Consider the following 27,561-nt stretch of genomic DNA (forward strand, 5'->3'; position numbering starts at 1 on the left):
GTAAAGATTGGTTTGCAGCAAAACAAAGTAGACTCTAATGGCAGAACTCTGATGCTCCAAAGTGGTTACTCTTTTTTTTTTTTTTAGCATTAATTTGACTTTTTTTAAAATTAAGGTATAATTGATTTACAATGTTGTGTTCGTTTCTGGTGTCAGCAAGTGATTCAGTTATACATGTATATATATTCTTGTTCATATTCTTTTCCATTATGTTTTATTACAGGATATTGAATATAGTTTCCTGTGCTATACAGTAGGACCTAGTTTATAATCTATTTTATATATAGTAGTTTATATCTGCTAATCTCAAACTCCTAATTTATCCTTCCCCCACCCCTTTCCCCTTTGGTAACCATAAGTTTGTTTTCTATGTCTGTGAATCTGTTTCTGTTTCATAATAATTTGATTTTTTATCAAATGTAACGGGAATTCTGAATTCAAGAGGAGGGAGCTTTTCTAACATTTAAAGTTTTTTGATATGATTCAGTACTTAGTGAGCACTGTGTGTTTGATGAATGAATGAAGAGTGGACACACTAATGAATGAAAACATAGGAATTATAGTTCTTGCCTTGTGGAGTTGGAGTCTAGTTGGTCACCAGCTACGTATTTCTGTTTTGTAGAAATGCCTCCACTGCTTATTTTTCTCTAGTTTAGTCTCCTAACAAATTGTGCAGTGTTTGGAGCAGTATTTGCTGGGATTTAAGTGAAACACGGAAGCAATCGAGTGGTTTAATTCTGGATTTTTCAAATTTAATGACATTCCTTTATCTATATTGATTGAAGTTTTGGTAAATTCAATTGTTGATACCACCTGGATAATTTTAAGTCTTTCTGAAGTTTTAAAGAAAATGTCTCCAACATAGCTCAGGCAACATAAGAATTTCATCAGTTGGAAACTCAGAATCATTTCTGTGGGATGTGTGAAACAAGAAGCTGACCAGAATTATTTTCTTTTTCTTTAATTCAGTACCATTATTGAGAGTTATTCTTGAATTTGATGAAAACCAGATTGGGGCACAAGCATGTTCTCCATTGAATCGTGCTCAAGGAATTGCAACTGAAAATCATTCAAACTAGGAAAACGTGACATTGAAAAGTAGTCTACATTCCTTATTGTACTTGACAGAATCTGAGACTCTTTCTGACAAGGAAGCCTTAGGCTGAGAGTAGATCTGATTTTTTTTTTTTTTTTAATGGATAATGGACAGTTAGCTTCCCAGTCAGAAAGAGGTCATCATTTCTTTTTCAATCACTTCTTCACGTTGCTGGCTTATCAGTTACAACTGTTGATTCTCTCTCTCTCTTCCTTTCTCAGAAAGCTGTGACTTCTCGCTATTACCCACAGAAAACAATCCACACAATGCCTGCCATTCAAGGTCCTCTCTTGTCTGGCCCTTCAGCCACATTTCCTACTCCCTGCTTCTTCCCTGAAAGTTCCTTCCCAGCCAAACCCAACTGTGGCTGTTCACCAGCCTCTGCTTTGGTGCCTGCTGTCTCTTCCTCCCATTATCCCATCTCTCAGAGATGGTTGTTTCTTTTCCTCTCCACTTGCTGAACATTCCACATTTCATCAAGGGTGATATATTCCCTTTCATGAGGTCTTTCTAACCATCCCACCCTTTCCGCTCCCCTCTTTTTTCCCCTCTCCTAGCTAAAGCAAACCTTCCTCACCACCCCCATCACTTGACACACATGCACGCACGCATGTGTGCATGCTCCTGTGATCCAGTCATGGCCCCTATCACCTTCGGGGCTGCTGTCTGTGTGTGCAAGTTGTGACCTGCATAAGCATCTCAAACCCAAGGGACAAATGACAAAAATCCACCTTCCTGTCCGTTTGCCAGGGCATGCATCTGCCCATGTGACCATGTTGTACAGAGAGGCACCTTTTTTATTCCATACAAAGGTCTGGACTAACATGTAGGCACCAGCAGCACCATGTTCATTGCAATGCATGCTTTTTAGTTCCCTTTCCTAGGGCACAGGTTTGCTGAGGGTAATGACTACCTTTGTATTCCCATCATGCCTGGTGCAGTGCCTTCCTTACACATAAGATCATTCATTGAACTCAAGTGAAAGGATGAAATGGATTTATTAAAAACAATTCTGTGTGTAAACACAACCACGTAAAGCACAGCAGGAATCACGATGGACTTCTTAGCAAATGTGGAACAGCCAGCTTGTCTGATTTTAAATGTATCATGGCTGTGTCTCAGCTAAGTAATGTCCTATAAAATGTAGTACCCAGTAGCCTTTTGTGGAATTTTAGAAACCACATGCGTGATGCTATGACAGGCCATGGCAGAGTTGGACTGAAATCCATTTCTGACTGTTTGTTAAAATAGGCAAAGAATAACATTAAGAATTGTCTGAAGTGGGCAAGATAAAGGTTAGGAGAATGCCCGTGGGAGGCAAGGGAATTTGGGGAGGAACCAGTTGGATCAGTCTGAGGTCAGTACACTTCCTAGAAGCCTACATTAAGCCAAAAAAAAAAAAAAAAAATACTCCATCTCAAAGCCCTCAAAGCCTTGCCAACACTGTACACCGATGTGGACATGCCCTCAAAGTAAAGAATTGCTTTGTAAAGACCTTAATGGAGAATTAATATTAATTCTGATGTAGTTTTATTTATAAATGGGAAATAGCCACAAACTAAACTTTATAGACCACAAAACAGTGATGCACATAAAATAGGTTTTATGGCTGTTTGGTGACATGGCCAGGACTTCAGATTTCAAGTTTCAAGGGGTAAACATTGGCCAGCCTCTCCAGGGAAATTCTGTTTCTGTGTACAAAATGTCCTACAAACTCTGCACTTAACATTTGCTTTGTATTTTCCAGGATGTGCTGAGTTTATGCAATGAGTGGTTTTCTCTTCAGGAAGACACAACCCTCCTCCAATCATTTCACAGTCTACCTTTCTCCTCTTCTCCCCCCCCCCCCCCCCCCCACAGTCCTCCGTGATGTCAGTCTGCTTCGCTCGTTTCCATCCCAACTTGGTAGTTGGTGGGACTTACTCGGGCCAGATTGTCCTGTGGGATAATCGCAGTCATCGGAGGACGCCGGTCCAGCGGACACCCTTGTCAGCTGCTGCACACACGGTCAGTCAAGCTTTTGTCACATCCTGGTCAGCTATCCAAGCCCTGAAAGAGGGGATAACTGACAGAAGTACAGGGGTACTTAAAAGTATCTAATTTATAGTGATTGCATCCTGACTGACTAAAGGAAAGCTGAGTAGAAAGTAGATGAAGGAAGCAGTGGGTTTAGAGGAATCTCTTACTAATCTACAAGTTTTAGCACATAGAAAAGATCTCTTTGGATGTCCCAAAAACTACCAGGGAGGATAGCTTAAAACTAAAAAAGGACACAGGGAGAAACCTTGGAAGAGGCATCTGTGAAATTGTTTTCTCAAAGAAACTCTTCACATTTACATTATAAAGGTAGAAACTCATATTTTCAAATAGACCAAGAAAAGTAAGTATTTTCTGTCTAGCAATGGCATATGGGACTTTTGCCAACAGGCCTTTTCCATTTGTGATTTGAGGGAGTGCTATGACTTTAAATTCTGGAATGCATGGTGTAAGTCTCAGTGATAAAGTCTACAGTGACAATATAATCCCTAGGGTTAAAAGTCAACATCTCAAAACCATTACCCATAATTTAGCAGAAGAGGTTCAGTATAGTGTTCACAAGACAACTACTCTGTCATTTCCTTTAAGAGAATGACAGGTGTGTTTAGCAGTTGTTAGGAGGAATAAGAAGACAGGCATGTCTCCATCAATCTCTGCTACCCTGACGTTCAGGGCAATTGATGTCCTTTCTCTGAAATGCCCAAATTATGCCCAAGGATACAGCTCTACTATTGTTTCAATTTCCTTAATGTGGTTGCCTCATTTGTTTCATCTGCTGGGCTCAAAACCATCTAGCTTTGAAAAAGGACTGCTAGCTGCTTTAGCTGAGACCGTGACGAGGAAAATTCTTCCGCTCTCATCAGATCGCCGATGGGAAATGACAAATACCAAGTCAGCCTGAATTCTGATTGACTTGGGCCTAACACACATGCAGGGGAAACCAGTTCTTGGGAATCCTGGAAAATTGCTCTTGCCTACCCTGTTGCTCCAAACTAATAACAGAAAATTGTGACCCAGGAGGAGACGGGCTTGATGCAGGTGTTTGCTCAAGGAGCATGAAGCCACTTCTTGGCTCTACGTGCGTATCTGGTATGCTTGTGAGCATACCTTCTGAAATTTCAGAAAGTTACAAATTCATTAGAACATTTAGCACGAAGCTTTTGGGGAGAACCTAAATGCAGGCGCTCTTCTAAAGTATACATCTCTTTTTCAAGCAACTTAGGATGTGATCTTCACCACTAAAATACTGTTACTATCAAACAGAGTGACATTATTTCTGTTAGAAAATAAAATACTGTTTTTTTTTTTCCTCTTTTGCTGTGTTTTGTTGAATCCACAGCTCAAAGGGCACAGTTAATTTTGTGTCTTTCAACTTCCACTAATGCCTGGCTGATTGGTACCAGGATCAAAAGTGGTTAAGGAAAAAGAGGCCCACCACAGATTACTAACTAATTTCCTTTCACACCCACCACACATATGCATTTGGGACAAGAGGAAATCCTAATTAAAGCAAAAACCTTCTGCCACACAGTAAGTTTATTCCTAAAATAAATAAAAACAATCTGGCTTCTATACTGGAAAAATGAGCTGTACCGTTGCTTTTTTCTTTCCATTGGGTAGAGTGATGTGTGTTTGTGTGTGTGTATAAGTAGGCATGCCCACATGTCTGCTTCTGTTCTGGTGTCTTTACATCTCTCTTTTCTTTTAAACTGAGTTTTATTACTACTGAAAGCACAGGCCAGTAGTACTGATTAAAGCCAGGGAGGGGCTACCACACACATTCCTTCTCAGGGCATTTGCTCTCTACATCCTTCTAGATGCCTTCTTTCTCTACTACACCCACCCTTCGGAGGCCCGATCCATTAGAGTTTTGGTGATTTGTGTTGATGCTGCATGGTTAACAAAAAGAAAGCTTATTGGACTCTTGCTGAAAAACACTAGGTGGATTTGGAGCTCCTAACAATGTTTGGACCTTGCTTCCTCATTCTTCGGTTTACTGAGTCTGCTATTTTCAGGCGAGAATCTGTCTCATCCATTCTTCCATTTTATTTAGAACGCCGTGTGACTTGCCCTTGAGTTTATACACTGCTGTAGGTTCCACATACACCAGAGACCTGGGAAAAAGCATCGTCCACAGTCCTACAACCAGTCAGTCCTCTTGATATTTAGAGACCTGCTCAGGAGAATATTTCATTCCAGATCTCTGCTGTACTTACCACCGTCCAGACCCACTAAGGCTGATTCATTTGAAGGTTTTTGGAGATGCGAAAAAGGCATAGGGACGTGGTTGACTCTCCATCAGCATGGGTTAGAGAGGTGATATAATTGCCAAAGAAAGCAAGTGTAACTCTTAAGATGCATTAATACAGGCATGCTTTTTTTTAATCACAGGAGAAGTGAGAATTCAGTGCTTCCTGTATTTCTATATTCAGGTAGTCAGAATGTAGGTAGACGGTTGTATTTCATTCTAAGAACTTCCCTGGAAGGGGAACTCAGACTAAATACAGCATATTCAAAAGAGAGTGACCAGAATGGGGAAGGTATTGAAAACCAGGTACTGAAGGCACTTGAAGGAATTGGTGATAATTAGTCAGAGTAAGACAAGACTTGGGGGAGGAGGGGTAATAGAAGAACAATCCATAAGTGTTATTTTGACTGGTAGATGATGTCAGAGGGCACGTCACTAAAAGTGTCTCCTTGAGCTTTCTTCATCCCCATTGGCAGAAGGAAGAACTGCCCAAGGATTAGTGCTAAAACTGGCGAAGAAAGGTGTTTAAGCAGAGTTTGGACCACCTCTTGGGAGAGGCAGATGAATAGCTGCACTTATGATTTTTACAGTTCCTTGTGACCAGGAGTTTATATGATAATAATAGTTTGGGAACCATCCTTTATATAATATCAACTTTCCAATATTAGAGATTGTTTCATTGTTGTTGTGGCTAGGTATTATGGACTGCAACTCATCAAGAGAGACTCAGACTGTCAGCTATCTACACAGAGAAGTGTCAACTAAGTTGTGGTTTGGCCACTGATGGCTAAGCTGCCTGAAATCTAACCCAAATTACTGCAAGGTTCTGCTTATGCTAACCTTCCATTTAGTATTTAATGTGCAGCTGCAAATGATTTTAGCCTACCATTTAGGACTCTGCCGAGTGGAAGAACCTTCTTGCGTTATGACAGAAGGTTCAAGCATCCTGCTTATGATTCCTGGGATGTTTAAGTGACCTTTCTCAAGGCCCTGGCCTAACCTAAGCCTGCATACTACCCTAAACAATGTTTTGGAAAATAAATGTATCATTATCCTAGGTTTTGCGGCAACATAAAAGAACCTAATTTTATCTTACTAGGTTCCTTGTGCCAATAATTTCCACCACCAGTATCTCTCCCTCAAATCAAAGAGGCTGATGAATATTCACCGCTTTTTATAAAGAATGTTAATGAGTGTTTGGCACTGTGGCTATCATGCACTAAACTCCAGATTTAGTAACACTTACTCCTTCCAAAAGGCAATTGTTCCACCCTTTTGAAGACTGTCTTTTCCCATCACTCATGGTGAGCTTAGAAGCCGAACTATGCAGTGGAGCCTCATTCAAGTAATACACATGCACCTCCCTGTGCTCCGCTGTCCCATCAATCCTCATTTGCTCCCATTTGCTTCAGCTCCATTGCACTGCATCTGACCCAGCAAGGTGAAGCTTTCGGGAGTATATCCACTACGATGTGTTGCTGCCAGAGCTTTTAAAAAGAAATCAGGTTCAAATCAAAAGTGGCAAATGACCCGAGGCTTGTATTATTGTAGGATTATGTCACTCTTTAATCCTCGTTTCAGAATAATGTGTTTGACACTCAGATGTAAGCATTTCCTCTTGGATCAGTGTCTGATCCTCCATGTTTATGTTTCTGCAGCATCCCGTGTACTGTGTAAATGTTGTTGGAACCCAGAATGCCCATAACCTCATCACTGTCTCCACTGATGGTAAAATGTGTTCCTGGAGCCTGGACATGCTCTCCACTCCACAGGTGGGTTTGTTTTCCCCTACACATAAGAGCATCCTGGTTAAAAGAGATACCTGCCTAATGGAACAGAGTTCCTAAAAGCCAAACCCTCACATCCTATAGGAGCTAAAATCAATGGGTGCACTTGAAAGAGTAGGGCCTGTTTTCAGCAGCCTCCTCTTGGAGCCAAAACCCATTTCCTTTACCGCAAATCATGTAATTATTGTGATATGTTAATCCTTAGGTCAGTTTCAAGTGAAAATGAAATAATCCATTTTAAAGCATAGTAATTATGGAAGTTGGCCGTGGTAGGAATTGTACTTACCCTACAGCCTTGTTAAACAAATGCAAATGGGGTTGCAGCTCAGCAGAGCCATTCCTGATGGGTCCCTCGCCTTGGAGGAAAGGTATCCCAACAAAACAGAAATCCAAGCCCTTGCTTGTATCCGTCGCCTAGACAACCGCCCTGTGTGTTTGAAGAATTTGTCCAACCATCTGTTTTCTCCTCTGGAATGTTTGTTAGGGTGGCTCCTGCCATTCCTTGCTCAACAAACGAGAAGTTGAAAATGAAAAAGTTCCAAGGTTTCCAAACCGCTCCTGATTACAGTAATGGGAGCCAAACAAAGGAGCAGAAGTTGTGGAGGCCATGGTGTAGGCATCTAAACGCAACTTTCAGAATATATGTATGTACACACACGGAAGACATATATGTACACAAAAACACACGCATATCCATACTCTTTCCCCATTTCTTTGTGGGGATAAAAGTACTTCACTGTCTTCCAGCTAAAAATAGAAAAGAGTTTCCTGTTATAGCCTTTGACAATGTGAGGAAACATCAAGAAAATTGTAAAAGATATCTAGGAGATACTTCTCGGTTTTAACATTCCTGTTCCCTTTCCTGGAATAACAATCCTGGAATGTCTCTGTCACAATTTTAGGAGGCATTGGAAGTTTCAAGATAGATAAGGACATGTGGAAACCAAACGGAACCTCCCACAAGTCTCCACAAAATACAGATGCAGAGAACACTGAGACTAAAGCTCTTTTTATAATTTTAATGTGTGGTGGGAGGGGGGGAGGTAATAAGCCTCTTACAATGGAAGTTCCTCTGTTTTTGCCGATCTTTAACATTTACCCAAGTTGGGAATTATGTGTGGGTATTTTATAGCTTTGGCTTAAATTTCTCAGCAATATGTTGTTTTCTTTTAAAAGCATGGATATTACCAACAGATATGGGTGAACCCTCTAATTAGGAATTTTTCATTGCCCATTTTGCTGATTAAATGTGTGTTTGTTTGGATTAAAGCCAGTGGTACGGGGGCTGCATGACCATTTTTCTTGGTTTCGGCATGCCCGCACACGCCCATCTCTGTGCAGAGAGGGAGCATCTCGTGGCACGGCTGTGGATGGCAGGCAGACGTGGGAGCAGACAATAGTCGCTCTAGTCCCTCTCTGTCCCAATTGGGTGACCAAGAGACTGTACCTTCCCTCTGCTAATTTTAGCAGTGGAGCAGATCACCGAATGGTCCAGTTTTCTGTATTACACTGTCACAGCATCCCCTCACTAATGCACTCACTGCGTCTGGATCTCACAAACGGCAAGCATGTCACATGACCACATGGTCTGCGCTTCCCAGACTGTTAGCATGTGCTTCCGATTTATGGACTCCTTGGCTGCAATGACTAGGTTTATTTGTTTGCATAAAAAAGACTAAACTTCCAAATAGAAAGACATGATCCCCTAGAATGTTTTTTTTTTTTTAAATTACTTTAGGTGCAGAAAGCAGGCTGTTTGATGTAAGTAGCCAGAAATATTCAAGAATGTTAGTTTGGTGTAACTATTCTTCACTGTCATTAAACTAAATTCAGCAGAATGTCTTTCAAAATACACTTGAATTCCCGATTTTGAAAATCATTTTAGGTAAAATAAGGACTCTCATTTACTATTTTAAAGACTTATTTAAACATTGTTTTTTGCCAGCTTACAGCCTGCATACCCAATGTCTGCCCTTCATGAAATCTAGCCCCTGTTGAAATCTGGTTTTTATGACCTGAGTGACAACTTTCTGGTTTAAGTCCACGGAGGACACACACTCCTGCTTTGACAAATGTGCTTAGTACATCTGATATTAATACATGTGTATTCTCACGAACAATTGATTTTGAAAATGTTTGTAAATACAAGGGTATTGTGTGTTTTATTAAAGCCTGGGGCTGACAAGTGTAACCATTACAGTATTATCTTTAGTTTCTGCACCATTAGTTTCAAAATTCTCACCTGTCATCTCTGCCTGACTTCAGAAGCAGCAGCACACACTGATGAAATCCAGCCGGCCTGAAACCAGAGATACACAGAAGCATGAATGTCAGGGGCAGTAAAGCGTGGTTTCTGGCACAGCCGGGGTCTTTTGTAACGCTGTGTGAAAAGCAAACAGACGATTTAGTCAAATGATTTTTCCGTGCTATCTTTGGCATGGCCAGGAGTTGACAGAGGGAATGTAACCACACCGTGTTTTGGTAGGAGAGCATGGAGCTGGTGTACAATAAGTCCAAGCCTGTGGCTGTTACCGGAATGGCTTTCCCAACGGGAGACGTCAATAACTTCGTGGTTGGCAGTGAGGAGGGTACAGTCTACACGGCCTGTCGTCATGGAAGGTGAGTTTCTGTTTTCTTACCGATGACGTGTTCTTTATTTCCGAAAGTCTGTTATCACTTTCTGGATTATAACCACCTTGCATTATGAGAAAGACATTTCTGAAGAAATGCAAATCACAGCCTCATCGTTTCGCTATTTTATAGCATCCGTCTGCTCTGGTCATTAGCTATTTGTAAGCCTTTGATTGTTCTCATTGCCTGGAGGGAAAAAATCCAAGCTTCTCAGCATATCATAGACGATCCTTGACTAGCTTTGACTACCTGCCTCCTCCCAGCCTCAGCCTTCAGGCTTCAGCCACACACTCATCCCCCGGTGTTGCTGATCCCACCGCGCCTCTGAGTGTGTACATTCAGTTTCTCCTGCTGAGTCTAGTGTTTCTCTCTTCTTGGCCTGGTTAATTCCTCCTCATCCTTCAAGAGCCAGCGCAAGTGTCTTTCCACGTTGAAGCCTCTCCTGACTCTCTTGGACAAAGAAAATCATTTCCTTCTTTATGTTTCCATAGAATTTTCATTCCCTTCATTTATTCATTCTTTCAAGGAATATTTCCTCAGAACTTACCATGTGCCAGGCACCATCACATCACAAAGATGCTGTAAGGAACAAAACAGATCTGGAGTTCATAGTCTGATTGAGGGTGAATGAAAATAAGCTAATAAACAAGTGAATATGTGATAAGATGATAAGTACTATGGAGAAAATTAAAGTAGAATAAATGGGATAGGACTATAAGCTGTCAGATAGGTTTGTTGTTTTAACTATATTTGTATCACTTCTACATTAACATTCATCACATTTTATCTCAACTATTCAGTCATCTGCCATTTTTCTCTTACTAAACTTTCCATTTCATCATTGATTTTCTGCCTGGTACCTGGCACATAGTAAATGAGGAGTTAAAAATCTATATGGGGAGTAAAGAGTGACAATAACCAAATAATATAGAGACGTGCCTTAGGGCTTTTCCTCCCAATCAGAGGCTGAAATAGTATGAGATACATAAGGCAGAATGAAGATTCCAGGTGATAAGAACTCTGTCTTGATTGAGAGATTGGCAAATGCTCCTGGAAAAATCTCAGGAGAAAGTGGAATCCAATAATTTAAGACTAGATTATAAAGGTACACACAGACTTAACGAATGGACTCAACAGCTTTTGAAAGGTGCACTGTGTTCACCTTGGTGCGTTATTTCTGTTTCACTTTAGTAGTTCTAGTTCAATTGATTTTTCATCTCTTGTACTCATCACAGGCTGTTTAGATAGAATGAGGACCCAGAAATTGTCCCAAGTTCATACTCTGGTGTATTTGTGATTTGTAGAGGTAACAGGCATCTATAGCTCAGCTGTATGAGTTTTCCATTCACACAATGCAGGCTGTGAAGTTCGTACTGTGCTGCCCCCAGAAACAAGCAGTATTTTCCCTGCTCACATGAGTAAAAGATGACTAGGAAGATGTGCCTCATAATTCCATGCCCAGTAGTCCTACTTCATAAGTACTGGCTAAAACCATGCATCAAAGTTTTATCAGATCTTTATAGAAAGATCTGATAAAGTTGCTCATTCATGGAAACGTTCCCTGCACAACTGCTCTCAGCAAAGTGCATTGCTAGATGTCGCCAGGCATGCACACATCATTGAAACCTGTTCCTATCTTCAAGAAGCTGATGATGGTGGGAAAGGTAAACACACAAACATCTGCGAGACAGGTAGAACGTCGTAAGTGACATGAGAGAGGCGCAGAGAGCACAGTGCGCCAGAGACTCACAGGTTTACCTTCATACTTTTCAGCATCGACAGGGCATGGGTTCAGTTGACTTAACCCAGGGCCATAATTGTCTGTGAGGGCTACAGAACATGTTCACTGATAACTTTCAGATTTTAAAAAGATTTTTCTCTAATGTGAATAACCATTTATGTGATGAGTATTTTTGTTCTGTGGCTATTGTCCTTTTTGAACACAATCAGAAGACACAGTGTGCTTCAAAAGAAGGGTACCTAAGGTGCAAACCACAAATCGTTTCACAACGAGCTTGATTTAGCTTTTTACATTGGTTCATCCATCTGAAATGTAAAATACAGATCTTAGTAAAGTTGTAAAGTCGCAGGCATTTTTGGCTTCATAGTAATCTTAAGTGGGTCATATAGGGCTACAGGGGAGAGGTGCGAAATTTCTGTTTTTCACCTAACATGGAAAAGGTGTAAATCCACTTCCATAAATTAAATAAGTTTTCATTTTGCACCCTATAAACCCTTTCAGGATGCTGTTAAGAGCAAGTGGAGTCTCACCAGGGGCCACTTCAAGGATCGGTTCCTCATGTTCTCTAGAACAAATGTAAATGATCATGTGTGGAACTGCTGTTAGCAGTTTCACCAGGCATAATTTTTGAGTGCCTGTTACACAGAACACATGCTGCAGCACTTGGCTCGTGATTTCAAATTTTTGCTTAGCACGTTAACGTTTACTGGTGCTCCAGAAGCCCACATGCTTTAATAACTTAATTCATTTTCACTCTTTGTGACATAATATTTAGATTCCACAATCCCTCTGTATTTGTCATATTTATAACCTTTTGCACATGGTTAAAATATAGCATTTTGGTATATTTTCTAATTGGGTGTGATTGTGTGCAGACTGTTGTGTGATGATAGGGGCTGGGAACAATCCCAGCTGAGTTAAATAAACAACGAATGGCTGTGGATAACTTTCAAACTGTGTATTACCATTTCTCAGATACATCCCTGTTGAGAAAAAAGGCATAAGTTTGTCTCTCTTTGCTGTTTTGTTCAACAAATGTTTACTGAGCACTTACTATATGCTTAACACTTGGCAACAAGAAAAACAAGGCAGCAGCTCTTATTGAATTTACATTTAATGGATTTGTAAATTACTCTTTTGCTTTCAATGAAAACATCACTTTCTCCATATGACATTTAAGTTATTTTGCCTATTATTTTGTGGTGACAGGAGTTTCCACAGAGTTGTACGTTTTCAGGTATGTCAACTTAGTTTAAGAAATTTTCTCAAAAGAATAAATGCATGTATTCAAGGATACATGGAGTTTTATAGTTAATAGGCTCCCCAAAAGGGGTTAAAATGGGAGTTGTGCCAAATGTCATCACAAGAATAGAATCATCTTATTATAAATATGAAATTCTGCAATCTGAGTATACCATCATCCCCTGGTATCTGAATCCGCGGGGAATTGGTTCCAAGAGCCCCTGCAGGTACCAAAATCCAAGGATTCTCAAGTCCCTTCTATAAAATGGAGCCGTACAGTCAGACCTCCACATCGCGGGCTCCACATCTGTGGATACAGAGGGCTGGCTGTATGTGTTTTCCGTCAAAGTAGCTGCATTGGCAATGATGGGCTTTGAAGCACTCTTGAAAAAGGGTTAAATGATAAAATTTAATATTAAATTCTGAAGGTTAAGAAGATGTTATTGCCCCATATTGTTCTTTAATCACCAAGAGTATTATAGCGTTTATTTCTCTCAAGGTAACTGTGAAAGTGGTTTCGTGTCTGCTGGTTTATGGCTGTGCTAAATTATGGAGAAGTAATCACGCAGAGGCAAGCCTGTTTTTTTTTTTTTTTTTTTTTTTTTTTTAAAGCAATCACTGCTTTGTGAAGGTCACTGACATTCTGCTCTTGTGTGGTCTTCATGCAGCAAAGCAGGTATTGGGGAAGTCTTCGAAGGCCACCAAGGCCCAGTGACAGGAATTAACTGCCACATGGCAGTGGGCCCACTTGACTTTTCACACCTGTTTGTCACGTCATCGTTTGACTGGACCGTCAAACTGTGGACCACAAAGGTAAGAAAACCTTGATTGACATTCCCAGGTAATACATAGGTAAAGAGGACAGTTTTGTCCCATGGGAGGAGTTAGTTGTAGGGAACCTGAAGTCTCTTTCAGGAGACCTGGCTTTGGGAATTCATACAACCTTTTGGTGAACCCGACCTGCCTCAGAGCTAGTTAAGGCATGCTCTCTGTCTATTTGATTTATTTTAACATATGTAAGTAATACTGGAGAACACCCTAATTGTAAAAATTCAATGCAAATACTGATAAAACAAGTCCTCCTTCACCAGCACTAAGCCTGTCTACGACAACCCCTTCATTGCCTCACCCCCACCAGTCCTCTCCCCAGAGGGTACCTTCTGTTATCAGTTTAGTGCTGCGTGTTGCAGAGCTTTGCAGCCCTTACTCACGTGCATCTGCACCTATGGAAATGCAGGACCTGGGACTTGGGTTCCTTGGTTTTGGGGGTTTGGGTTTCAGGAGGTTTTCTTCTAGTTTTTGGTGGTTTTTAAGCTAGTAAATGGCACTATCTTATTTGTACTTTCAAATGTAATTCTGACCATGTTTGGGAGCAAGAAAAACCAGGAAAGGCCACCTAGAAGGAAAGTGTAGGAGTCCAGGGAAGAAATGATAGTGGCTTAGATTAATAGTTTGGGATGGAGAGACACAGATGGATTTGAGAATCATTTATGAGGTAGAAGCCGCATAAAGTGGTGGTTGGTTTGATACAAGGGAGGTGAGAGAGGGAGTCAGCAGGGAAAAACCCAGGTTTAAGACTGGGACAGCTGGAGATCTGTGCTGGCATTCACTGTGCTGAAGAACACCCAAGGAGGTGCATGTTGGTGAGGAGTGATGTATAGTTGGATTTAAGGTGCCTGGGAGGCACAGTTCACAACCTCCACTACATAGTTTGATAATTGGGAGAGAAGTAGAGGGAGCCCTTTGGGCTGCCCACGTAGACTTCATTGCAATCAGAATAGCAATAATTATTAAGTCCGAGGAGTGAATTTTAAAAGAAATGCTAAAACACAATGCAGAGAAAGGGAAATATTTAGGAATTAAACAGAAGAAATAGAAGTAGCAAAGGAGATTAAAAAGTAACAACCCAAAAAAATAGGAAAAAAGTAGAATTGTTTGAGTATGGGGCTTCCTGGGTATTAATGGAGAGGGACTGTGTGAAGATGACAGAATTGGCTCTTAACTGTATGAAAAATAGCCACACTTAGTAATTCAAACTAAAACCAGGTTGAGCAACCTCTTTTCAACTATGAGACTGACATAAATCCGAAAGATAACATACTCTGTGAGGAAACTGAAAGAAAAAAAACCATTCTCATACAGTGTCATCGGAAATGCAAATGGTACAATGCTATGGAGGGGAATTTGGCAATATCTAGAAATAAAGAGTACACATTTGCTCATTGACAGAGAAATTCCCACTTTTAGGATTCTATGCCAAAGATATACTACCAATAAAAAAAAGAATTATGCAGAGGGATATTTGTTCAAAGACTAGCTTGAATAGCAAAACACTGGGAGTAAAAAAGCAAAAGTCTATCAGTAGGACACTGCACAAATCAAAAGTATGATACATCAACATGAGGGAGTACTATTGTGGTGCAGAAAGGAATGGAGATGTCCACATACTATTATGAAGTGTTCTCTAGAATATATTTTTAAATGAGAAAAGCAGGGTAGAAAAACAAGTAGTGTGTTGTCATTGTTTAATGTTTACTTATACATTTTTAAATTTAATTTTTATTTTATAGTCAATTTACAATGTTGTGTTAGTTTCAGGTGTACAGCAGTGATTCAGTTATACATATATATATTCATTTTTTTCAGATTCTTCTCATTTAGGTTATTCTAGAGTATTGTGTAGAGTTCCCTGTGCTATACAGTAGGCCCTAACTATCTCTTTTATATATATATGTATATATATATAGAAGGGTGTATGTATATATATATATAGTGTATATATATAGTAGTGTGTATATTAATATATATAGTATATACATATTACATATATATAGTAGTGTGTATATGTTAATCCCAAACTCCTAATTTACCCCTCCCTCACCTTTCCCCTTTGGTAACCATAAATGTATTTTTAAAGTCTGTGAGTCTGTTTGTTTTGTAGATAAGTTCATTTGTATAACTTTTTTAAATTTAATTTATTTATTTATTATTTTCTGGGGGGTACACCAAGTTCAATCATCTGTTTTTATACACATATCCCCGTATTCCCTCCCTTCCTTGACTCCCCCCACCCTCGAGTCCCCCCCACCCTCCCCGCCCCAGTCCTCTAAGGCATCTTCCATCCTCGAGTTGGACTCCTTTTGTTATACAACAACTTCCCACTGACTATTTTACAGTTGGTAGTATATATATGTCTGTGCTACTCTCTCGCTTCGTCTCAGCTTCCCCTTCACCCCCCCCGGCCCCTCCCAAACCTCGAGTTCTCCAGTCCATTCTCTGTATCTGCATCCTTGTTCTTGTCACTGAGTTCATCAGTACCATTTTTAGATTCCGTATATGTGAGTTAGCATACAATATTTGTCTTTCTCTTTCTGAATTACTTCACTCTGTATGACAGACTGTAGTTCTGTCCACCTCATTACATATAGCTCCATCTCATCCCTTTTTATAGCTGAGTAATATTCCATTGTATATATATGCCACATCTTCTGTATCCATTCATTTGTTGATGGGCATTTAGGTTGCTTCCATGTCCTGGCTATTGTAAATAGTGCTGCAATAAACATGATGGTACAAGTTTCTTTTGGGATTATGGTTTTCTTTGGGTATATGCCCAGGAGTGGGATTACTGGATCATATGGAAGTTCTATTTGTAGTTTTTTAAGGAACCTCCAAATTGTTTTCCATAGTGGCTGTACCAACTTACATTCCCACCAACAGTGCAAGAGAGTTCCCTTTTCTCCACACCCTCTCCAACATTTGTTGTTTCCAGATTTTGTGATGATGGCCATTTTGATTGGTGTGAGGTGATACCTCATTGTGGCTTTGACTTGCATTTCTCTGATGATGAGTGATGTGGAGCATCTTTTCATGTGTGTGTTGGCCATCTGTATGTCTTCTTTGGAGAAATATCTATTTAGGTCTTCTGCCCATTTGTGGATTGGGTTATTTGCTTTTTTGGTATGAAGCTGCATGAGCTGCTTGTATATTTTGGAGGTTAATCCTTTGTCCGTTGTTTCATAGGCAATTATTTTTTCCCATTCTGAGGGTTGCCTTTTAGTCTTGTTTATGATTTCTTTTGCTGTGCAAAAGCTTTTAAGTTTCATGAGGTCCCATTTGTTTATTCTTGATTTTATTTCCCTGATTCTAGGAGGTGGGTCAAAAAGGATCTTGCTTTGACGTATGTCATAGAGTGTTCTGCCTATGTTTTCCTCTAGGAGTTTTATAGTGTCTGGCCTTACATGTAGGTCTTTAATCCATTTGGAGTTTATTTTTGTGTATGGTGTTAGGCAGTGTTCTACTTTCATTCTTTTACATGTTGCTGTCCAATTTTCCCACCACCACTTATTGAAGAGGCTGTCTTTTTTCCATTGTATATTCTTGCCTCCTTTGTCAAAGATAAGGTGCCCATATGTGTTTGGGCTTACTTCTGAGTTCTCTATTCTATTCCATTGATCTTCCTTTCTATTTTTGTGCCAGTACCATACTGTCTTGATCGCTATGGCCTTGTAGTATAGTTTGAAGTCAGGAAGCCTGATTCCACCAACTCCATTTTTCCTTCTCAAGATTGCTTTGGCTATTCAGGGTCTTTTGCGTTTCCATACAAATTGTAAGATTTCTTGCTCTAGTTCTGTGAAAAATGCCATTGGTAATTTGATCGGGATTGCATTGAATCTGTAAATTGCTTTGGGTAGTACAGTCATTTTCACTATGTTGATTCTTCCAATCCAGGAACATGGTATGTCCCTCCATCTGTTTGTGTCATCTTTGATTTCTTTCATCAGTGTCATATAGTTTTCTGCATACAGATCTTTTGCCTCCTTAGGCAGGTTTATTCCTAGGTATTTTATTCTTTTTGTTGCAATGGTGAATGGGAGAGTTTCCTTAATTTCTCTTTCTGCCCTTCCGTTGTTAGTGTATAGGAATGCAAGAGATTTCTGTGCATTAATTTTGTATCCTGCTACTTTACTAAACTCATCAATGAGTGCTAGCAGTTTTCTGGTAGAGTCTTTAGGGTTTTCTATATATAATATCATGTCATCTGCAAAGAGTGACAATTTTACTTCTTCTTTTCCAGTTTGGATTCCTTTTATTTCTTTTTCTTCTCTGATTGCTGTGGCTAAAACTTCCAAAACTATGTTGAATAATAATGGTGAGAGTGGACACCCTTGTCTTGTTCCTGTTCTTAGAGGGAATTCTTCCAGTTTTTCCCCATTGAGAACGATGTTTGCTTTTGGTTTTTCATATATGGCTTTTATTATGTTGAGGTAATTTCCTTCTGTGCTGATTTTCTGGAGATCTTTTATCATAAATGGATGTTGAACTTTGTCAAAAGCTTTTTCTGCATCTATTGAGATGATCATGTGGTTTTTATCCTTCAATTTGTTGTTTGTTTTGTAAATAAGTGCATTTGTATAATTTTTTAAATTCTACATGTAAGTGACATTGTGTAATATTTGTCTGCTTTACTTAGTATGATAATCTGTAGCTCCATCTATGTTGCTGCAAATGACAGTATTTCATTCTTTTTTATGGCTGAGTAATATTCCATTGTATATATGTACCACATCTTCTTTATCCATTCCTCTGCCAATGAACATTTAGGTTGCTTCCATGTCTTGACTATTGTAAATAGTGCTGCAATGAACATTAGGGTGCATGTCTCTTTTCAAATTATGGTTTTCTCCAGATACATGCCCAGGAGTGGGATTGCTGGATCATATGGTAGTTCTATTTTCAGTTTTTTAAGTAACCTCCATACTGTACTCCATAACAGTTTTGCTGATTTACATTCCCACCAACAGTGTAGGATGGTTCCCTTTTCTCCACACCCTCTCTAGCATTTATTGTAGATTCCTTAATGGTGGCCTTTTTGAGCAGTGTGAGGTTATAACCTCATTTTAGTTTTGATTTGTATTTCTCTAATAATTAGTGATGTTTAGCATCTTTTCATGTGTTTTTTGGCCATCTGTATGTTTTCCTTGGAGAAATGTCTATTCAGATCTTTTGCCCATTTTTTGATGGTTTTTTTTTTTTTTTTTTTTTTTTTTTTGATATTGAGCTGCATGAGCTGTTTATACATTTTGGAGATTAATCCTTTGTTGGTCACTTCATTTGCAAATATTTTTTCTCATTCTGTGGGTTGTCTTTCTGTTTTGTTTATGGTTTCCTTTGCTGTGCAGAAGTTTTCAAGTTTACTTAGGTCCCATTTGTTTATTTTCATTATCCTAGGAGGTGGATCCAAAAAGACATTGCTGAGATTTATGTCAAAGAGTGTTCTGCCTATGTTTTCCTCTAAGAGTTTTATAGTATCCAATCTTACATTTAAATCTTTAATCTCTTTTAAGTTTATTTTTCTGTATGGTGTTAGAGATTGTTCTAATTTCTCTTACATGTAGCTGTCCAGTTTTCCCGGGACCACTTATTGAATAGACTGTCTTTTCTCCATTGTATAGTCTTGCCTCCTTTGTTGTAGATTAATTGACCACAGGTTTGTGGGCTTATATCGTGCTCCGTTGATGTATATTTCTGTTTTTGTGCCAGTACCATACTGTTTTGATTACTGTAGCTTTGAGTATAGTCTGAAGTCAGGGAGCCTGATTCCTCCAGCTCTGTTTTTCTTTCTCAGGATTGCTTTGTCTATTTGGGATCTTTTGTGTTTCCAAACAAATTTTAAAACTTTTTGTTCTAGTTCTGTGAAAAATGCCATTGGTAGTTTAATAGGGATTTCATCAAATCTGTAGATTGCCTTGGGTAGTATAGTCATTTTGACAATATTGATTCTTCCAATCCAAGAACATGATATATCTTTCCATATGTTTGTGTCATCTTCAATTTCTTTCATCAGTGTCTTATTGTTTTCAGAGTACAGGTCTTTTGCCACCTTAGGTAGGTTTATTCCTAGGTGTTTTATTCTTTTTGATTCAATGGTAAATGGAATTGTTTCCTTAAATTTTTTTTCTGAGCTTTCATTTTTAGTGTATAGAAATGTAGGAGATTTCTGTGGTTAATTTTGTATACTGCAACTTTACCAAATTCATTGCTGAGTTCTAGTAGTTTTCTGGTGGCATCTTTAGAATTTTCTGTGTGTATTATCATGTCATCTGCAAACAGTGACAGTTTTACTTCTTTTCAAATTTGGGTTCCTTTTATTTCTTTCTCTTCTCTGATTGCCATGGCTAGGACTTCCAAAACTATGTTGAATAAAAGTGGCAACAATGGATATCCTTGTCTTGTTCCTGATCTTAAAGGGAATGCTTTCAGCTTTTCACCACTGAGTATGATGTTAGCTGTGGGTTTCTCATATATGGTCTTTATTATCTTGAGGTATGTTCCCTCTATACCCACTTTCTGGAGAGTTTTTATCATAAATGGGTGTTGAATTTTGTCAAAAGCTTTTTCTGCATGTATTGAGATGATCATAGGGTTTTTATTCTTCAATTTGTTAGTGTGGTGTATCACACTGACTGATTTGCAGATGTTGAAAATTAATGTATGGTTGGATTCGATTTCCAAGTATTTTGTTGAGGGTTTTTGCATCTATGTTCATCAGTGATATTGGCCTGTAACTTTCTCTCTTGGTGTTATCTTTGTCTGTTTTTGGTATTAGGGTGATGGTGGCCTCATAGAATGTTCGGGAGTGTTCCTTCCTCTGCAATTTTTTGGAATAGTTTCAGAAGGAGAGGTATTCACTCTTCTCTAAATGTTTGATAGAATTCACCTGTGAAACTGTCTGGTCCTGGACTTTTGTTTGTTGGAAGATTTTTAATCACAGTTTCAGTTTCAGTACTTGTGATTGGTCTGTTCATATTTTGTATTTCTTCCTGGTTCAGTCTTGGAAGATTTTACCTTTCTAAGAATTTGTTCATTTCTTCTAGGTTGTCCACTTTATTGACACATGGTTGCTTGTAGTAGTCTCTTATGATCCTTTGTATTTCTGAATTGTAACTTCTTTTTCATTTCTAATTTTATTGATTTGATCCCTCTCCCCTTTTTTTCCTGATGACTGGCTAAAGCTTTATTAATTTTGTTTATCTTTTCAAAGAACCAGCTTTTAGTTTCTTTGTTCTATTGTTTTTTGTCTCTATTTCATTTATTTCTGCTCTGATCTTTATGATTTCTTCTACTCACTTTGGGTTTTGTTTGTTCTTTTTTCTCTAGTTGCTTCAGGTGTAAGGTTAGGTTGTTTTTAGGAGGATTGTTCTTGTTTCCCAAGGTAACATTGTATTGCTCTAAACTTCCCTCTCAGAACTGCTTTTGCTGCATCCCATAGGTTTTAGATCATTGTGTTTTTGTTGTCGTTTTTCTTTAGGTATTTTTTGTTTGTTTCTTTGATTTCTTCAGTGATCATTGGTTGTTTAGTAGCATGTTGTTTAGCCTTCATGTGTTTGTGTATTTTATAGTTTTTTTCTTGTAGTTGATTTCTCATCTCATAGTGTTGTGTTTGGAAAAGATGCTTGATATAATTTCAATTTTCTTAAATTTACTAAGGCTTGCTTTGTGGCCCAGTGTGTGATCTATCCTAGAGAATGTTCCACATGCATGTGAGAAGAATGGGTATTCTGTTGCTTTCAGATGAAATGCTTTAGAAATATCAGTTAAGTCCATCTGGTCTAATGTGTCATTTAAGGCCTGTGTTTCCTTAATGATTTTCTGTCTGGATGATCTGTCCATTGATGAAAGTGGGGTGTTAAAATCTCCCACTATTATTGTTACTGTCAGTTTCTCCTTTTATGGCTGTTAGCATCTGCTTTATATATTGAGGTGTTCCTATGTTGGGTACATATATATTTACAATTGTTATATAGTAATTCCCCTGCATATGAATGAGTTCCATTCTAAGAGCATGTCTGTAAATCCAGTTTGTTCGTAAGTCTCACAAAGTTAGCCTAGGTACCCAACTAACACAATTGGCTATATAGTACTGTACTGTAATAGGTTTATAATACTTTTCACACAAATAATACATAAAAAACAAACACAAAAAATAAAATATTTTTAATCCTACAGTACCTTGAAAAGTACAGTAGTACGGTACAACTGGCATACAGGGGCTGGCATTGAGTGAACAGGCAAGAAGAGTTACTGATTGGAGGAGAGAGTGGAAATAGGAGATGGTAGAGCTGAAGGATCATTAGTAATAGGAGCCAGAGGGCAAGCTGCAATTTCACTCACACCTGGTGTTGATGGTACAGGTTCTGGTTCCTTGCTGGATTCAATTCTATCTACCCTCTTGAAAAAAGGGTCCAGTGATGTCTGGGTAGTAGCTCTTTTTTTCTTATTATAGATGACACTGTATTACTGGATTGCATTCTGAATGGCTGCTGCAACCTTCACATACCATTCTGTTTTCAGGTCCAGTGCCTCAAAAACTAACAGCGTCTCCTCAAATAAAGAAAACCCCCTTGCCATTTCCTGCATTGTAAATCTCTTTAGTTCTTCAGTTACTTCTTCTTCCTCTTATCTCTTTTTGTCCTTTCTCTGGGCCTCCAATTCCATCTTTTCACCTTGCTCCACTCTCAATTATTTTTACTTTTGTTTCCATTGTTATCACTTGGTGCTTCTTAGCAGTACTAGCTACATCACTGCTGCTTTTATGCTTGCTTCCAAACATCCTGAGCATGAAATAAAGATGCTGTACTCTATACAGTACTGTACAGTAAAGTACACAAAAGCACAATCACTCATAGAGGATGCATGCACGTGACGATGTATGCCAGACATGTGAACCAACTTATGTGATTGGACATGCAAATGCACATTTGCGTGTTTGAAAGTTTGCAACTTGAAGGTTCAAATGTAGGGGACCTACTGTATCTTTTTCTTGGACTGATCACTTGATTATTATGTAGTGTCCTCTTTTGTCTCTTGTAACAGTCTTTATTTTAAAGTCTATTTTGCCTGATGTGAGTCTTGCTACTTCAGCTTTCTTTTGGTTTCCATTTGCATGGAATACCTTTTTCCATCCTCCAATTTCAGTCTGTATGTGTCCCTAGATATAAAGTGGGTCTCTTGCAGACAGCATATATATGGATCTTGTGTCTGTATTCATTCAGCCAGCCTGTATCTTTTGGTTGGAGCATTTAGTCCATTTACATTTAAGGTAATTACTGATATGTATGTTCTTATTGCCCTTTTGTTCATTGTTTTGTATTTGTTTTTGTAGGTCTTTTTTCTTCTTTTTTGCTCTTATCCTGTAACTTGATGACTGTCTTTAATGTTGTGTTTGGATTCCTTTTGTGTGTGTGTATCTATTGTAGATTTTTGGTTTGCAGTTACCATGAGGTTTGATATAGGAGTGTGTGTATATATACATACACACACACACACACACACACACACACACACACACACACACACACACAAGATTGTTTTAAGTTGGTGGTCTCTTAAATTCCAATGCATTTCCAGTATCCTGCATTTATACTCTCCTCTTCTCACAATTGCTGGTATCATATTTGTGTGTGGATGATTTCCCATCTTTACTCTAAATTGCCTTTACAGGTAAGCTTTCCCATCCATAATTTTCTTGTTTCTAGTTGTGACCTTTTCTTTTTTGTCTAGAGAAATTCCTTTAACATTTGTTTTAAAGCTAGTTTCATGGTGCTGAATTCTCTTAGCTTTTGCTTGTCTATAAAACTTCTGACTTCTCTGTTGAATCTGAATGAGAGCCTTGCTGGGTAGAGTATTCCTGGTTGTAGGCTTTTCCCTTTCATCACTTTAAATATATTGTGCCACTCCCTTCTGGCCTACAGAGTTTCGGCTGAGAAATAAGCTGGTAACCTTATGGAGATTGCCTTGTATGTTGTTTGTTGCTTTTCCCCTGTTGCTTTTAATATTTTCTCTTTATCTTTAATTTTTATCAGTTTGATTAATATGTGTGTCAGTGTGTTCCTCCTTGGATTTATCCTCTATGGGACTCTCTGCTTCCTGGACTTGAGTGAGTGTTTCCTTTCCCATGTTAGGGAAGTTTTCAGCTATTATCTCTTCAGATATTTTCTCAGACCCTTTCTCTCCCTCTCGTCTCCTTCTGGGACCCCTATAATGTGAATGTTGGTACATTTAATATTGCCCCTGAGGTTTCTTAGACTGTCCTCTTTTCTTTCCATTCTTCTTTAATTTTTTATTGGAGTATAATTGCTTTACAATGTTGTTAGTTTCTACTGTACAATGAAGTGAATCAGCTATATGTATACATACATCCCCTCCCTCTTGGACCTCCTCCCCCCACATCCCATGCATCTAGGTCATCACAGAGCACTGAGCTGAGCTCCCTGTGCTACACAGCAGGTTCCCACTAGCTCTCTATTTTACACATGGTAGTGTGTTTATGTCATACCTAATCTCCCAATTCATCCCAATATTCTTCTTTCTTTATTCTGTTCCATGGCAGTGATTTCCACCAATCAGTTTTCCAGCTCACTTATTCATTCTTTTGCCTCATTTATTCTGCTGTCGATTCCTTCTAGTATATTTTTTATTTCAGTTATTGTATGTTCATCTCTGTTGTTTAAAGCTTCTAGCTCTTTATTAAACATTTCTCTATCCTCTCAGTCTGTGCCGCCATTCTTTTTCCGAAATCTTGGATTATCTTTACTGTCATTACTCTGAATTCCTTTTCAGGTAGATTGCCTATCTTTACTTCACTTAGTTGTTCTTCTGGGGTTTTATCTTGTTCCTTCATCTGGAACATATTTCTCTGCCATCTCATTTTGCCTAACTTTCTGTGCTTGTGGCCTCCGTTCCTCAGGCTGCAGGATTGTAGTTCTTGCTTCTGGTGTCTGCTTGCTGGTGGGTGAGGTTGGTCCAGGGGCTTGTGCAGGCTCCCTGGTGAAGGGACTAGTGCTTGCCCGCTGATGGGTGGAGCTGGGTCTTGTCCCTCTGGTGGGCAGGGCTGTGTCAAGGGGTGTGTTCGGGGCAGCTGTTGGCTCTGGACAACTTTAGGCAGCCTGTCTGCTGATGGGTGGGGCTGTGTTCCCACCCTATTGGTTGTTTGGCCTGAGACATCTCAGCACAGAAGCCTGCAGGCTGTTGGGTAGGGCCAGGTCTCATTGCCAAAATCAATCTCCAGGAGAGTGCATGCAGATGAATATTCCCTGGGGCGTCTACCACCAGGGTCCTTGCCCCTACAGTGAGCCACAGCCAATCCCTGCCTCCCCAGGAGACCCTCCAAGACCCACAGGTAGGTCTAGTCCAGACCCCTATGGAGTCACTGCTTTGCCCTGGGTCCCAGTGCATATGAAACCTTGTGTGCACCTTCCAAGAGTGGAGTCTCTGTTTTCTTCAGTCCTGTGGAGCTCCTACACTCAAGCCCTGCTGGCCTTCAAAGCCAAATGCTCTGGGATCTCCTCCTCCTGATGCCAGACCCCCAGGCCGGGGAGCCTGATATGGGGTTCAGTGCTCTCACTTCTGTGGGAGAACCTCTGTGATATAATTTCCAGTTTGTGGGTTTCCCACCCGGCATGTATGGAATTTGATTATATCATGAAAGCACTCCTCCTACTGTCTCATTGTGGTGTCTGCCATCTTGAGTCTGCCCCTAAATTAAATGTCTACTTATACATTTATAGAATTTGGAAAGATGAACCGCATGCACAAATTACTTATAGAGAGGCTGGAGGCTGAAAGGAACAGCCATACTTCTTTGAATATACCACCTTGGCAGTACGTTTGATTTGGGAGCCATGGAAATATTTTGCATAGTAATAAAACAAAATAAATTTTACAGTTGGTTCCTAAACAAATTAAAATAAGATGAAATGAATCAAGTTTAGTGTGGTTCAAATTGGAGGCAAAACTTTACAGTATGGAACAATTCTAAATGACTTAAAAACCCTATATTTTTGACTATACATTTGAAAAGATATATTTTGAGGATAAAAAGGCTACCAAAAAAATCTTTAACTACTTCTAGTACTCATATTGCTGATGGCCATATTGTTACTGTCTCTACTATTGTGTTTGTATCTTGAGATAAATTAACAGCTGTGTTGATGTCATTGAGAGTTGATATTATCACCAAGGTTGAAAGGAGATACAAATACACGAAGTTAAATAAAAAACTCTGTCATAATCCTAAATTTGAGTTGGATGTATCAGTAAGAACTCATCATGTGTGTTGCCTCTAAATGTAAAAAAATACATATTCACAGCTCCATCTACCAAAAAGGCCTAGTAATAATGACCAATCCAATAGCAGTGACTCTTCTGGTGTCCACATTGTGCTTTTTAAATACCAGTTCCACTAAAAGAAACCAGACAGAGATCCTGGAAGAAATTACTGATTCTAGATTGGGAGGAGGAAATACATAAAATGAGCCTGGAATATTTCATCATAATAGAAAGCAAGGAAGCTACCAGACGCTACAAATTCCTTGTTAAAGGGCTTGGAAGCCAATCTGAATAAGCTTCTGCTGTCTATAAGAGTAATAGATAGAGTTCACAATGATACTGAAAAACAAAAACAAAAACCCTCATTGGCCATCTTTGGAGAATATTAGGGAAACCAATTGATTATTTTAAAAACCAATAACTAAAGGAAAGAATCAGTCATTTTTTCTCAAAGAATCAAAGATTTATTCTATCTTTCCTATATGATTTGTATTTCAGGGTTACTAAACAGTTGACAAAAGTAATTTTTCTTTATAAAAATATTCCAGCTAATATGGGAGGAAGAAATGATAGGATTTGAATATTACCATTTTTCAACCACTGATGATCTAAGCAATGATTATTGTTAATAACATCTTAAAAATAGAAACCACCTTCATAATTACGGAAGTAGACAATACCACCTTTGAAGTAGGATTGTCCCCCAGATCTAATCTGAATCTTATCAATCTACTGATCTCTGAATTTAGAGGCAATAGGAGATACAGATGCAAAATGTTAAATAATACCACAGAGTTGCAATCAGCCAAATCCAGTCTGTGGGAAGTCTATAGGACAACTCACCTCATTTCAGGAACAAAACCAAAAATTTTTTTTTCAAGGGAAAAAAAGAAATGAAGGTGGAAGCTATATGTCAAAACAAAATAGGACAAAACTTGAGACATTTCAACCAATCTCAAAATGTGGATCCCATATAGATCTTGATTCAAGCAGAGAACCCATTGAAAAATTAGAAGGCTATTAGGGAAATATGAATATAGAGATATGTGTTGATATTTGTTGATATCAACGAATTTGTTGTATATTTGTTGATAAATATGAATTTCTATTTTAGCTGTCATAATGAAATTGTGATCATTTTAAGTGGTTTGACCTTTTAGAGAGGCACACAGAAATACTTACGGAAGTCATATGATGTCAGGGATTTGCTTCACAATAATCTATTGGGAAGGGGAGAGCTTGTGGTTGTAGATGAGTAGGATGAGCCATGTATTGATAAATATTGAAGTTGGATATTCTATTTCTAAATATGTTTGAGATTTTCTATAATAAAAAACTAAAAAGGCGAAAATGGAGGGAATGATCAAAAGTAACAAATACTTCAGAGAAGTAGCATCAAGACTGCAGTATGTCCCTTGTATTCAGCAACTCTGCTGGTGCCCATGGCAAGTACAGTTCCATTGGAGTGTGTTGAGAGTGGAACACAGATTAAGGAGTTAAAGAGTGAGTGGAAAACAGGAAGTGCTGAAGAAAAATTGAGAAGCTTGGCTACAGGGAGAGGAAGATGAGAAGTGGAGAGAGTTTTTCTTCTTTTTTCTATTGTTTTCTTTTCCTTCTTTTTTTAAGAATTGTAGAGATTCTTGAGGTTGTTGCTGTTGTGGAAGAGCCA

The 27,561-nt window shown here is 38.9% G+C and overlaps 1 protein-coding gene across 3 annotated transcripts in view; it reads left to right on the top strand.

Moving 5' to 3' along the window:
- The window catches only part of DYNC1I1 (dynein cytoplasmic 1 intermediate chain 1), a 317,415-nt gene that overhangs the window by 231,284 nt on the left and 58,570 nt on the right, over positions 1–27,561 (top strand). For all 3 annotated transcript variants that reach the window (XM_057731071.1, XM_057731073.1, XM_057731074.1), the window contains 4 exons: positions 2,957–3,103; positions 7,040–7,153; positions 9,654–9,787; positions 13,451–13,595. In XM_057731071.1, coding sequence (XP_057587054.1) covers positions 2,957–3,103; positions 7,040–7,153; positions 9,654–9,787; positions 13,451–13,595 — 540 coding nt within the window. The remainder of the gene's footprint in view (positions 1–2,956; positions 3,104–7,039; positions 7,154–9,653; positions 9,788–13,450; positions 13,596–27,561) is intronic.

Source organism: Hippopotamus amphibius, chromosome 4, assembly GCF_030028045.1.
Source record: "Hippopotamus amphibius kiboko isolate mHipAmp2 chromosome 4, mHipAmp2.hap2, whole genome shotgun sequence".
Lineage (NCBI taxonomy): Eukaryota > Metazoa > Chordata > Mammalia > Artiodactyla > Hippopotamidae > Hippopotamus > Hippopotamus amphibius.